The sequence below is a fragment of the Dermochelys coriacea genome, chromosome 6, assembly GCF_009764565.3.
Source record: "Dermochelys coriacea isolate rDerCor1 chromosome 6, rDerCor1.pri.v4, whole genome shotgun sequence".
NCBI lineage: Eukaryota > Metazoa > Chordata > Testudines > Dermochelyidae > Dermochelys > Dermochelys coriacea.
In genome coordinates, this window is record NC_050073.1 from 100,679,775 (window position 1) to 100,694,814 (window position 15,040).

Sequence of the window (15,040 nt, forward strand, 5' to 3'; positions counted from 1 at the left end):
TTGCATATGCGGAAATGCCGGTAATAGCTACTATACCGATAAACCCTTTTTTGTGTAGACCAGGAGCTTGGCTATATGAGGAAGTTAGTGCACAGTAAGCTAGGGTGTGAATTAAAGTGCACGGTCTTCTCCTCTCTAACTCTCTGTGGAATGACACGCCTCCAGTGCACTGAGTGCCCTCAGGCAGTTTAGCTTAGAACACTTCCAAAGGGCATTAAGCTAATGCCCACAAAGGAACGTTTAGGGCAGGTCTACACTTAAAATGCTGCATCAACGCAGCTGTGCTTCTGTAGCAATTAAGTGAAAAAGCTCCTACGCTGACAGGACAAAGCTCTCCTGTTGGTGTAGCTAATCCACCTACTCGAGAGGCGGTTGCTATGTCAACAGGAGAAGCTCTTTCACCAACATAGTGCTATCTACTTAGGGAGTTAGGTCAGTATAACTACGTCACTCAAGGGTGTGGATTTTTCACACCCCTGAGCAATGTAGTTACAAATGACATAGGTCTGCAGTGTAGACCTGATCTTGGTCCACAGTAAGAGTCTATACACAGGGAATTAGTGCAGAGTGCCTAGTGTGCATTACCTGGTATACGCCAGCTACTGCGGGCTTTTTCCCTGTGTAGACAAACCCCAAAAGAAAATTAACCCAGTAGCTGAATCTGCAACTTCAGACCAGCACCTGGACCCACAGTAGAAGAGACCAGACCAGGAATTCCTTGCAATATCAAAGAACAGGATGCTGGGAACAATCATCACCAGTCAGTTAATCACGTTGATAAAACAGACTAGTACCCCTTCCCCAAAAATTAAGGAGTACAGGAAAGATCAACTTATTTGAGAGACTTTAGTCTTGTCTACACGAACAATTAGACTATGGCAAACTGGGGTTGCTAATCTATCCTGCCCTACCTTGCTGTGGTCTAACTGTCCACGTACACCCTGCTCACATGTGTCAACACTTCATTAGAGCATTCTGATCTAGCTCCCTTTGGAACGAGCTCAAAGCACATTAACATACTGTTAACGCATGTCAGCAGGGTGCACACTGACAGTAAGTCCACAGCAGGCTAGTGTAGGGTAGGTTCACACCCCAGCTCATGGTGGGCTAATTGTTTTTGTAGCCAAACCCTTTGTATCTTAAAGATTGCTCTCTATAAATATATCAGAGGGATAAATACAGGAGAGGGAGAGGAATTATTTAAGCTCAGCTCCAGTGTGGACACAAGAACAAATGGGTATAAACTGGCCACCAGGAAGTTTAGACTTGAAATCAGATGAAGGTTTTTAACCATCAGAGGAGTGAAGTTTTGGAATAGCCTTCCAAGGGAAGCAGTGGGGGCAAAAGATCAATCTGGTTTTAAGATTCTACTTGATAAGTTTATGGAGGAGATGGTATGATGGGATAATGGAATTTTGGTAAGTAATTGATCTTTAAATATTCAGGGTAAATAGGACTAATCCCCTGAGATGGGATATTAGATGGATGGGATCTGAGTTACCCAGGAAAGAATTTTCTGTAGTATCTGGCTGGTGAATCTTGCCCATATGCTCAGGGTTTAGCTGATTGCCATATTTGGGGTCGGGAAGGAATTTTCCTCCAGGGCAGATTGGAGAGGCCCTGGAGGTTTTCGCCTTCCTCTGTAGCATGGGGCATGGTTGACTTGAGGGAGGCTTCTCTGCTCCTTGAAGTCTTTAAACCATGATTTAAGGACTTCAATAGCTCAGACATAGGTGAGGTTTTTCATAGGAGTGGGTGAATGAGATTCTGTGGCCTGTGCTGTGCAGGAGGTCGGACTAGATGATCAGAATGGTCCCTTCTGACCTTAGTATCTATGAATCTATCTATGAATCTATGACTGCACAGGAGCCTTTCAGTAAGGACTACTTACAAAACAGGGGAAAGGAAATCAGACTTGTTTAGATTATTGGTGATTTGTTATGATGTAAATTGTTCACAGCAAGGAAGAAATATCAGCTGTGTATAGGTAAGGAAATGCTACATTCATGTTTTGTGGGTTTAGGAATGTATGTTAATAATGCTCTAAATATAGTCCCTAGCACTGTGCATGTCCTTTGCTGAATCACCTGAATTTTGCCAGCACTACGTGGAAGCACTACACACATGATCAGCAGCTGATCACTTATTTTCTACTAGGATTTATGATTTTCCCCAAGAAGAGGATGCTGCGGGTATGCCTATCAAAAATCATCAGCAAGAAGGGTCTGTTGAATTTAATTCGAGGAGGAGTAGAAATTTGACCAGACCTCCATGAAATTTCCACGACAGTGACTCCTGCAGCCTCAGTGCCGTTCTCATGAACATTCAATACAGCCTTGTGAATGACCTGCAAGGAAATGAAGCAAAGCATTACATTGGCTATTGAGCCCTGAATAATAGCAAGAGATAAACTTGTTTATTTTTAAAACACCGTTCTTTAGAAAATCAACTGTTAAGAATCAGGTAGGGTAAGGCCAAGTCTACACTGCCAAGTGTGTTGCTGGAATAGCTAGGTTGGCCGCACATGTGAAAAACCCACACCTCCTAGCAGATATAGCAATGCCAGTGTAGAGGTAGCTAAGCTGATAATAAAAAAAAAAACGTGCTTCTGTTGGCTTAGCTAACATTGAGGCGGTGTTAGTATGCTGGCAGAAAAACTACTTCTGTTTACCCCTTTTTCCAGATCATTTATGAATATGTTGGATATCACTGGTTCCAGTACAGAGTCTTGGGACCTCCCTCCATTCTGAAAACTGACGATTTATTCTTACTCTTTTTTTTTTCCTTTTAACCAGTATCCCATGACTGCTTACTTTGCTAAAGAGCCTTTTGTGATGTTTCAGAAAGCCTTGTTAAAGGCTTTCTGAAAGTCAAAGCACACTATACCCACTGGATCACCCTTGTGTACATGTGTGTTGAGCCCCCCAACAAAGAATTCAAAGATGTTGGTGAGGCACTATGTTGATGGTTGGCAGAATTCGAGATTTTTTAAAAATAATTTTGATGATATTATCAATGCTTATTTAAGCATTTTTCTATATTTATTTATTTCAGTTTTCATAGTTGTGCAAAATTACAGGTTTCTACGCTTTTTTCTTTTTATTCATTTACATTTTCACAGTTGCAAGAAATTATGGGAGAGGGGCCGATAATAATTATTTAGTGACAGTAAATGTTGAGATTCAAAGTGTTATCCCTTTATAACCATTGAAACACAAATTGTCAAAATCACATGTCCAAACATACAAAGTAAATATCCTTAAATCATTCTCTAATACATTCTCAGGGAACATTTTTTCTTGCTTTGCCTACCGTAAATTTAGATTATCATTGATGGAAATTTTTTTCATTGGTTTGTGTGACTATGGTTAAATCGACATTTATTGATAAAAATGTAGTCCTTCCAAGTAGAGCCATGTGCGGATCCAAATTGATATCTGTGGCTGCAGATATGCATGGATATAAATTGGTATCCACAGAACTGCAGGGCTCTCCCGGGAACAGCAGCGGCGAAAGGAGCAGAATGTGGGGCAGCCGCTCCCAGGAGCTAGTGCCTTGTGCCGGCTTGTGCTGTACTACCCCACTGCGGTGGGCACCAGGCTCACCAGCAGCTGTCCCTGGTAGCACTCTTGTGTTCAAGCAGCATGCCTGCCCCCAGACAGGAGATGCAGACAGCTGTGTGGAAGAGATGGGGGCAAGGCTGCAGGCAGTACAGCCACGCTGGAGGAGCTGCTAGTGCAGGGCACTGGCTCCTGGGAGCGGCAGTCCCACGTTCTGCTCCTTTCATTGCTGCAGTTCCTGGGAGAGCTCTGCGGTTCCACGGATAGAGATTTATATCCACAGATATCTGCATCCGTGGATATAAATTTGTATCTGAGTAGGACTACTTCCAAGCCTATCTCTAATGAGAGTTAGAGAATATTTTGCCAAGTCCAATTTGTTACCTTTTAATAATTCTATATAATGGCCAAAATATTATTTTATTTTGTACTTGTCTTTTCCTGATGTCCTCCAGCCTCTGTACATATGTGTAATCCCTTCTAAGCATGTTAATTCTCAATTTTAGCAGAGACAGACTCTCTTTGTCCCCTTTTCTTTGTACCCACTGGTGTCAGAGGGAGTTTTGCCAATGAGTTCAATGAGAGCAGGATCAAACCCTTCAATGTTATAAAATATAAATGTAACATTTGTAGGAATAGACAAATCCATTTGTTACCATCTTCGTTTACAAACTTACTTTTGAAACCTTTAGTTCAGACTTTTCAGTGATTCCAGACAGATCAGCTTGGTCAGTGAACACATCAATCACACCCATTTTCTGGAATATCTCTTTTATGTCATAGGTACCAGAAATAGAAAATTTTGGAATGTGCAGATATATTGTTCTGTTCAAAAAGAAATACAGAAAATTTCTGGCAAATCGTCTCATTCAGAGACCACTACAGAATAGGGTCAAGTTGGTGACACTTGTATTTTCTTCTCAAACTGTTAAAGAGTCTGCGTGCTGTATTTGATCAGCAGGTTTGAACAGTGTGTTTGAGTAAGGACTGAGTATCTATGGAAGAGAGTTCCTTGACAAAGGCCTATATTCTCAACTATACCACTTTATGCAAGATTCCATTTTAGGTCATTCATTCTGGAGCTATTTTATGATGGCCTGGGCCTAGTGTAGATCAGAGAAACCTTGGTAGTATTCTAAATTAGGACAGCAGGTTAAGGTGCTCCAATAGGCCATCTGCCACCTGGCAATTGTCAGAGTGGAGTATTATTCTGGCCATGCCACATACAAGTCTCAACAAGTCCCCTGTCCAGGGACATAAGGAAACCTGTGGCAAGGTGTGGAGGCAAAGGTGGCAGTGCCAGATGGATACTCCCCACTATCAGGGAATTCATTGGTAAGTCTCTCAGTATCAGTATCATTAGCCCCATTTTACAAATGGAGAAACTGAGGCCATGTCTACACTATGGGTGCTACAGCAGCCTAGCTGTGGCACTGTAGCTAAGGCTCTATAACCCAGTAGTTAGACTTAGCCGACAGAGACAGAAGGACTTTGTCAATCACTGTAGGAACTCCACCGCACCAAGTGATGGTAACTAGGTTGATGGAGGATTTTTCCATTGACCTAGCTGTGTCTACACAGAGAGTTAGGTTGGCATAGCTACAGCACCTTGTGGATTTTTCATAGCCCTCAGCACCAAAGCTATGTTGATGTAATTTTTAAGTGTAGACCTGTTTTGGGGCACAGAGAGATGATCGCACAGCAGATGAGTAGCAAAGCCAAGAAAAGAACTCCAGTCATCTGACTCCCTGCTCAGTGCCTTCCCACTGGACCACACTGCCTCTGCAGTACAAAGAATGACAACTTGGTGTGTGTAACTTAGACCTGGGTCACCTTTCCCCCCCCAAGTAAAACACACGGGAGGAACCTAAGTGTATGTCTACCCTGCAATAAAAGATCCACAGCATGGCTGCAGCTGGCCCATGTAGACCCTCGGGCTGGTATGTCAGCTCTGAGACCCCGCAAGGTGTTGGGTCTCAGAGTCTGGACTCCAGCCACAGTCCACACACAGTCCAGTCACAGTCCACACTCCAGCTCTGTTTGAGTCCCATGAGCCTAAGCACTGACATGGGATGTGAGACTCCATGCCATGGGTTTTTATTGCAGTGTAGACATACCCCTAGAACAGTGGTTCTCAACTGTGGTCCACCGCTTGTTCAGGGAAAGCCTCTGGCATGCCAGGCCGGTTTGTTTACCTGCCGTGTCCACAGGTTCGGCCGATTGCGGCTCCCACTGGCCGCGGTTCGCTGCTCCAGGCCAATGGGGGCTGTGGGAAGGGCAGCCAGCACATCCCTCAGCCCGCGCTGCTTCCTGCAGTCCCATTGGCCTGGAGCAGCGAACTGCAGCCAGTGGGAGCCGCGATCAGCCGAATCTGTGGATGTGGAGGTAAACAAACTGGCCCTGCTCGCCAGGGGCTTTCCCTGAACAAGCAGTGGACCACAATTGAGAACCACTGCCCTAGAGGGTAAGTTTGGACTAGGGTTCCATATCCTGCCCATCACAGAACCCCCATGCTCTAGTATGTTTTCTATATAATCATCACAGGATCATTGGGAGAGCATAGTATTCTGCTTCTCACCTGGTGAGGACTCATCTAGTCCCCATGCAGACCCTGATCCTGCCACAGAAGCAAAAGACTGTGTATGGCCCTCATCACTACACTAACTGAGTGCCTCGCAATTAATGAATAAATGTTATTTTCACTGTTCCCCTGTGAGGTAGGGAAGTATTATCTTCATTTTACAGATGGAGAACCTGGGGTAACATCAGATAAAGTGACCTGCCCAAGGAAATCTGTGGATGAGTCAGGAACTGAATGCAGGTCTCCTGAGTCATAGTTCAAGGTTCTATCCATTAAATCATCCTTCCCGTCTGCCCCTTTTCATGAAAGGAAAGAGAGGCCTGTTCTTTAAGGGGCCCTCTGTGTGCAGATTTCAGCTGAACTATCTGCCCTTAATAGTTTGTTTTCATGTGAGATTCTGTCCTAATTACATAGAATCATAGAATATTAGGGTTGGAAGGGACCTCAGGAGGTCATCTAGTCCAACCCCCTGCTCAAAGCAGGACCAATCCCCAAATAAATCATCCCAGCCAGGGCTTTGTCAAGCCTGACCTTAAAAACCTCTAAGGAAGGATATTCCAGTGCTTCACCACCCTCCTAGTGAAAATTTTTTCCTAATATCCAGCCTAAACCTCTCCCACAGCAACTTGAGACCATTAGTCCTTGTTCTATCATCTGGTACCACTGAGAACAGTCTAGCTCCATCCTCTTTGGAACCCCCTTTCAGGTAGTTGAAAGTAGCTATCAAATCCCCCCTCATTCTTCTCTTCTGCAGACTAAATAATCCCATTTCCCTCAGCCTCTCCTCATAAGTCATGTGCTCCAACCCTAATAATTTGTGTTGCCCTCCTTTGTTGCAGTAAAACATTTCTTAATGTATCTGTAGCTAAAAGATTACCTTTCTTTGAAGGCCTTTTTCCATTTAGACAAAGTTTTATTCAAGAGAGCTTTTTCCACCTCCTTCATTTTTCCTTCATCAGGCAGAATAAACAATGCGACAGCCTTTCCGCTGTAAGGTATTTGCACCAGCCAGCAAGACAGCTCCTTATCATAGTGATGTTTGTAACTGCCCTTGCGGTACATCATATTAACTTTAACAGAGGTTTTCCCATCCACAAAAAAATCCTCTTCTTTTGTGTAAAAATAATTAAAGGGCTTTTCCCAATCAGCTTATGGCAAAAAAGAAAGAGAATGCAATTGAATATACTGCAAAAAGGAAATATTAGTATGAATCAGACTAATTCAAGTGCACTAAGCCCACAGGATCTGATCCTGCACCTTTATTTACAGCAAATTTGTTTCATAAGTTGATACACCTCTCGATTTTATGAAGCTTGGCTTTAGTGCTATTCTCTTAGATGATTAAAGGCCACTATTAACTGATAGAGTTATGAACATCATATCTAAACTGAGCCTGTATATATCCATCAGATTAATATATATTGCATAGAACTGTAGGTATTTGCTTCAAAATCAGTTTTTTCCACTCTTAAGTGGGGAAAAAAACACATTTGCAATCTTATAGAATGACTTTCCAGATTGGAGTATTTCCCAGATAGAGCATCTAACAGGCCCAGCAATGATGACAGGGTCCCTTCATTTAAAATATAAATTGCAATTTCATTGTCCTAGATTTTAGTCAACCTTCCAAAGCTCATGGTTGCAATAAACGCCCACGTTATAACAACTCTTACCTTTAAAGAAAACGTAGTTAATAAGAATCATTACAGTGAGTGGATCAAGATCCTGGACTAAATCAACAATTTTCCCATGGGTTTTCTTCTCAATGTAATTATTGATCTGTTTCATAGCATTGGTAGAATTGTTAAAGTCACTAGAAAAAACTTCCGATTTATAAAAGTTTTTAACATCTTCTAAAAACTTTTTTAGTGGTTTCAGTGTCTCTCCTAGGAAAAGGGCATTTCCCATATTCAGCTGGATCTCCCTGTCTGGATGGTTTAGCGCACAAATGAGATGGCAAAAGCCTTCATGTATCTCCTTTTCCTGAGTCTTGTTCAGGTCAAAGGTGAGTCCTTTGTGAATCTGATTCAGAGTAGCTGATTTAGCCCCAAGAGCCAGCATTGCAAAGGCAGTAGAGATGCTTATGGGAGAGAAGAAAATATTTTTGTCAGCTGCCTCTGATATAACTTGCTTGTAAAATCTAAATGCGAAGTCAATATTGCTGGAGGCCAGTTTGAAGTAGGCCTTGCTTTCGCATGGATAAACTTCTTCAACAGGGCAATTGTGTTCCCTGGTGGATGCATCTTTATGACCATCCCAGTCATTGCGGTGATCAGGCTGACGATGACAATGACTGACTGCTTGAAGTCCAGTCAGTAACAAACACACAGAGAGGGTGGGCTTCATTTTCCTTTGGATTTATTCTGTAAAATATTTAGATTTACAGAACTTAGTTAAGAAAAGTATTCCTTTTTTCCTGTGTACTATGAGATCTGTTGCTTACTATTCAGTGATTAACACCTGTCGTGGAATCCACTGGAGCTACACTATGATGAATTTGTCCCACTGATATCACATTCCAGGCCAGTTCATAGAACTCACCTTTCCAAGACACAAATGTTTGCATATGGCCTTTTTAATCTGTCACAAAGAGCCAGAACTAATAACAGCAGGGCATGGATCTAGAAACAAATTCCTTTCTCAAAAATGTAAAAGGCTCACTTTCAAGATTTCACATTTCAGATGCCAATAACTCTCAGAAGAAATATATGCCTCCTGATAAATTTATTATGAGATCACATGCTCTCTCAAATGAGAAAGCTTAGATCATATTAAGGTTCATATAAACTTGCAAAAGACTGAAAACTTTCAGAACATCTTTTCCCAGTAAAAATTGGATTACAAACAGAATTTACTTTTATAATCTACACTTCAGGATTGCTGTTGCTGCTATATTTGCCTTCCACAGTTTACCAAGTCATTATAAACTGCTAATTCAATAAAAATATGCTATAAAACACAAGATGCAGTGTTCCCTACAGAATTCATGCTTTGGGTTTCTACTGCCAATGACATCCGATGAAGTGAGCTGTAGCTCAGGAAAGCTTATGCTCAAATAAATTTGTTAGTCTCTAAGGTGCCACTAGTACTCCTTTTCTTTTTGCAAATACAGACTAACATGGCTGCTACTCTGAAACCTATTTTTGGTACAGTTTCCTAAAAGGCAAATACAATGGAGGGGTCATTAATGGATCTCTGGCAATAATCTCTCTGCAGAGACACATGTAAAAGATCTACATGGCTTCCTAGTATGTTTTTCTGCCATTTTAGTCAAAACGTTGACAGTTTTCCCTCATTTAAAATATAAATTGCAGTTGCTTTGTCCTAGCTCCCTCCTCCACCCCTTGAGGAATTTATAGTGGCTCCTTGAGTGTTTTGTGCATTTTGGGGTTTTTTAAAATCAGAACAGGGTGTTCTCTTTACCTGTCACAAAGTCACCCCCATGGAAACTAAATAATTCCATAAACTAAAGTGCATATAATACAGATAATCAGAAATCAAAGGGATCCAAGGAAAAAGTAAGATAGTACTCACAGTACATTGCAAAGGATCCTACTGGTCCATCTGATCTGGACTGCTCCTTGCTCTATTAATTATTGCCGAATAGCAGTGTTCTCCATTAATCATTAATCAGATCAAATAAAAATTACGAGAGAGGATGCAGAGCAAACAATGATGAAGCTTGTTTTTCTGGGACATTTTGCCCACCTTTCACCCATGCAGTGCAGATTCGAGCTACCAGCCAGGGACGGCAGAGCGCAGAAGGAACAGGGTTTCTTGCTGGCCCCCTTGCCTGCAGAAGCCTTCCTATGCAAAGAGTACGTGATTGGAGCTCCACCAGCACTGAAGTGTTTTTACCCAGGAATGGCCACTCTTCACAATATGCTTTCCTGGGCCAGGGGCTAAAACCTGCACGCGTTATTGGGATTCAGATGATCATAAATTCCCAGCAGAGAGATCAGAATGTGCGCCCTAGATGAGGAATTCAGTGACAGCACGTCATGGGAGACAGCCATGCTGGAGTGGGGAAATTGTACCCTGGAATCCATGCAGACAGCTTTCTTTGTGTGTCTGATTGGAAAGCCTCTTACGGATTGGGGACAAATTTCCCAGTCACACCACAAGCTGCATCCTTCTCCTCTTTTAATATATCCCCCATCCTCATACAGTAGAGGAGACAATAAATGTAAGATGGGTCATTTTGGCCCAGATCCTCAAAGATATTTAGGTTCCAAACTCCCAGTCTGGGTCTTTTTTACTCCTTTTCACAAGTGATTTTTTTTTCTCCCCTCCACAGATTTTGCTGTTCATGCATTTCCTGCCTGGGACCTTGTGCACATTAGACCTGAGAGCAAATCTATGGCTAGTGCGATTAGAACTAGAATTACTGGTGTCCTTTACACCAGTGTCAGAATTTTCCAATGGTTTTCTATGACCAGTTTGGTAGTTTGCATTGCCCACGTGTTTATTTTAAAATAGCTCTCTGGAGACTCATTTTCTAAAAGGATTGTGTGCTCGTGGACAGGCATGTGAAAGGTCCTAACTGCTCACCTGGGTGGGATTTTCAGAAGTGCTCAGTGGCTCCTCACATAGTCAAATTGCTGCAGGGCCGCAGAGGGACAATAATGTTCCCTCCCTCAAATGGAGGCTAGGGGCAACAAAGATATAGAGGAAGTGGAAGACAGCAAGCAAAGGTGGAAGGCTGGAGGGTGGGGCTAAATGTATAATGAAAGAGTGCCAGTATGAGATACCAATCAGAGAACTGCAGACAATGTCCATTGCTCTATTAAGGAGTTAAGGAGTCAGCCAATGCCTATGAATGAAACTCTGCACAGATGTGTGGACAAATGAGGACAAAGAATACAAAGTTTTGTCTAGCTCAGCAGTTCGCAAACTGTGGGTTGGGCCCCCAAAGTGGGTCATGACTCTGTTTTAATGGGAGTGCCAGGGCTGGCGTTAGACTTGCTAAAGCTTCAGCCCAAGCCTCAGCGCCTGCGGCCAAAGCCCGAGGGCTTCAGCTCTGGCTAGTAGAGCTCAGGTTACAGGCCCCTGCCTGGGGCTGAAGTCCTTGGACCCTGTCCTAGGAAGCAGGGCTCAGGCAGGCTCAGGCTTCGGTCCCCCCTACAGGGGTCTTGTAGTAAAGTGGGTTGTAGTGCAATGAAGTTTGAGAACCACTGTTTTAGCTCATTAAAAATCACTTAAATATAGGAAGGACCAAGGAGGCTGGAACTGGGAGCCCAAAATCAAGACTAGGAATCTGTGAGGAAAATGGTGGGACTGGAAGCCAGTTGGCTAGGAGAGGGGCAATGAGATTGGATGAGGAACTGGTGGGAGGGGGAGATTGGGGCTAAGAACCACTGGAGAATGGGCAGTGGGAAGAGGAGACAAGGATCTGGGATTAGGGGATAACTGGGATTGGCTGGACAAAGAGACTGGGGCAAGGGGCCAGAGAAGGGACAGTAACTGAGACTGAATGAGGACGAGGAATGAGTGTAAAAATAGTAAGCAATCACATAATTAAAAACTGTGGCATAATTCGTGCTCACATTGGGGCTGAATTAAGGTTACATGGGCAACCTTAGTTATGGCATCATCTGACTTTGACTTTGCAGTCTTAATAATGGTTTTTAATGTAGGTTGTGTGTGTGTGTGTGCGTGCGCGCACGCACAAGAGAGAGCGAGAGAGAGAGGAGGTCCTTCACTAGTGATCCCAATTCCAGGGGATTCTGCTTGTGTAAAGCAGTGGCAATTCAGTGATTACTGACGAGGTGGTGTGGACTCCAGATCAAAGCACAGAGCAGAAGGTCAATGACTTATAAAGTCATTGATTCTCCTTCTTATCTTAGCCCAGGCTTGAGGTGACAGATAAGTACATTTATGATATATCGAAGCTTTGATAACATTTTCAGGATTTCAGCTATTCTCTGACTGCTGAAGCTATGGCTATGTTTATTCTATAATTATGTTCTTTGGCATCATGTATTTAAAATGGGAACAGACCATATTAGCTGGTGAATGGTTGCAATGTTTCTTTATTCAATAACAGTAGCTGTCACTCATAGTTAACATCCTGATGAGGCAATTCCTCAGTTGGTACGTTTTAGAAATTTGTGACCTTAGTTATTGTTTACCAGTCCCCCAGTCCACTTGTGCTGGGGGAGAGCTTTTCTGGAACTTCCTTTCTTTTTTTTCTGGAACTTCCTTTGTTTTATGGGAGGGACCCGTAGAAAGCTGGAGCATGCAGAAAAAGGGAGTGAACTATTAGTAGAAAAGGATAGCAAATGTATGAAAGAACCTGCTGGAGAGTTAGAACTTGAAAGGAACTGGCTTGGTAGCTTAGCTCAGTCTGCAACTCGAGACTACCAGCAGGTGCCGGGCCAGAAGCACAGGGAGTGGACAGTACTTGGCAATATCAAGAGACAGACTGGCAGGACCTGCCCAGGAACAGTCACTGATATGGTGAACGGGATGATAAAGTAGATACAAAATAACCCCAACTTTAGAAGTTGAGGACAGCACAAGTAAACTGAGAAACTTTGCAATTGAAACCACAATCCTGCAGAAACCTTATCAGGAATCAGTTTCCAGTGAAGTTTGTGTAACATATTTGTTGACTCCAAATTACAAAACTGAGAAGAAATTAGGCCTCTTTATTAAGGGCTCGTCTACACTGGCAAGTTTCTGCTCAGGAAAGCAGCTTCTTGTGCTTAAACTGCAGACGTGTACACACTGCCAAGCCATTTTGTGCACAGAAACTCCTCAGTTGCAGCACTGCAAAAAACCCACCGCGACGAGAGTCGTAAGGCGATTTGTGCAGAGGCTCCATCTATTGCCCGTATAGACACTGGATTGCTTTCTGTGCTGTAATTGGCCTCTGGAGCTGTCCCATAATGCCTCAAGTGCCTGCTCTGCTCATTGTTTTGAACTTGGCTGCCCTGGAGACGCGCCCCTCCCCTTTCAAAGCACCATTTCTGACATCCCTTGGGTGCTGTGCTGATCTACTCTGGGACACACAGCAAACCATTAATGTGGAATACTCGTGCTGTTGAGCACAGAGGCGTGTGTGTGTGTGTGTGTGAGAGAGAGAGAGCGAGAGAGAGAAATTGCTGTACAGAGAGCCCAGGGAGGGAGGCAGGGGCTGATGTCAGGGTTTCCCACTCCCCTTGCCTCAGGACTGGTTGCTCCCTGCTGCCGTCTGAACTTATAAGACAGCATGCTGACAGGCACTCTGTCCCTCAAAACACACTGTCTCTATCTCCCCATCCACACACACACACACACACACTCCCTGTCACCACCAACCTGCCTTCAGTTGAAAAGCAGCTGGCAATGTAGTAGAATGCCCATGGAACAATGGGATTGGGAGACCTGCTGTGCCCCATGAGGCACTGAAAACCCTTTCCAAAACACCCTGCAGCTAGTTGCACAGTGGGATAGCTACCACAATGCACCGGTCTTTGCTGTTGCAAGGGCTGCTAAAAAGGTTGTGCTCCAGAGTCACAAGGAGCACAGTGTGGACATGCAATAGCAGTTTAATTCCAGCATTTGTGGTGCAGAAACTTGCGAGTGTAGATGATTTACCTGGGGCTCTTATAATATATGCTTTGGATTTCAGTCAAGGAAGAAATCTCAGTTTTTTTATAGAGTAAAGGTAGCTTCTTCACTGCACAGTTAACACAGGTGATTGGCACCCAGATCTGGGCACCTGGGTTAGCCTAGCCTGGGTGAGAGCATACCCACTGAAAACCCTTACTTCTGGTTACTGTGTCCTTACTAAAAAAGAAAAGGAGTACTTGTGGCACCTTAGAGACTAACAAATTTATTAGAGCATAAGATTCGTGAGCTACAGCTCACTTCATCGGATGCATTTGGTGGAAAAAACAGAGGGGAGATTGATATACACACACAGAGAACATGAAACAATGGGTTTATCATACACACTGTAAGGAGAGTGATCACTCTCCTTACAGTGTGTATGATAAACCCATTGTTTCATGTTCTCTGTGTGTGTATATCAATCTCCCCTCTGTTTTTTCCACCAAATGCATCCGATGAAGTGAGCTGTAGCTCACGAAAGCTTATGCTCTAATAAATTTGTTAGTCTCTAAGGTGCCACAAGTACTCCTTTTCTTTTTGCGAATACAGACTAACACGGTTGCTACTCTGAAATGTGTCCTTACTATTTCTGCAATCCCCTGTGTGTGTCTGGGAGCATATCCCTGGGCTCTTTGTGCTGAAGCACTCCAGGGTTTTTTCCCAGTCGATTGTGGAAGAACTTGTCTATCTTTCAGGGGAATTGTGGGAAGGGTGTTGGAGGATTATTATCACTCCAATGATTTTGCTTATGTCCTCACTGCAAAGTGAGCTGAGTTAAACCAGAGCCTGGGTTCTAATCCATTGTCCAACAGCATAAACTAACCAGGGCTTAAAGCACATCCAAGCCTGGGTCAGAGTTTTTCCTGAGTGGAAGTTGGGGTGTTTGGGCTAAAACCCAGGTAAAAGCCCACATTAACTGTGCAGTGAAGACATACCCTAGGAGTTAGAACATTAGTATTTTACTTTTCAGGAATATCTGATAAAATTTAGATATAGTTATTAGCATATCAGGGTCTGTACTTGCTCATGGGAATTCAGCCAGCTGTTAATGTCACCACTTGACATATAGAAGCTGATCCATTATTTGTCAGAAAGGGTTCATGATTTATCCCCAAAGAGGATGTGGAGTAATAATCATCATTAGGAAGAACCTGTTGAATGTAATAGTAGGAGGAGAAAGTTAAACTACAGAATCAGTCTGAAAATCCACTATAGTGGCTCCAGCCATCTCAGCTCCTCTCTGAAGAACATTAAGCAGGACATTGTGGACAATCTCCCAAGCAAATAGACCCTTGAAGAGATC

General features: G+C 43.3%; 1 protein-coding gene across 1 annotated transcript; it reads right to left on the reverse strand.

Moving 5' to 3' along the window:
* Positions 1-1,830: 1,830 nt before the first annotated feature.
* Positions 1,831-9,881, reverse strand: LOC119857699 (alpha-1-antitrypsin-like). Its single transcript, XM_038406971.2, has 5 exons — positions 9,676-9,881; positions 7,815-8,504; positions 7,019-7,289; positions 4,238-4,385; positions 1,831-2,347 (listed from the first exon to the last, which is right to left on the reverse strand). Exons 2-5 carry the CDS (start codon positions 8,485-8,487, stop codon positions 2,144-2,146), a joined length of 1,296 nt encoding a protein of 431 aa, XP_038262899.1. The 5' UTR covers positions 8,488-8,504; positions 9,676-9,881; the 3' UTR covers positions 1,831-2,143.
* Positions 9,882-15,040: the final 5,159 nt, after the last annotated feature.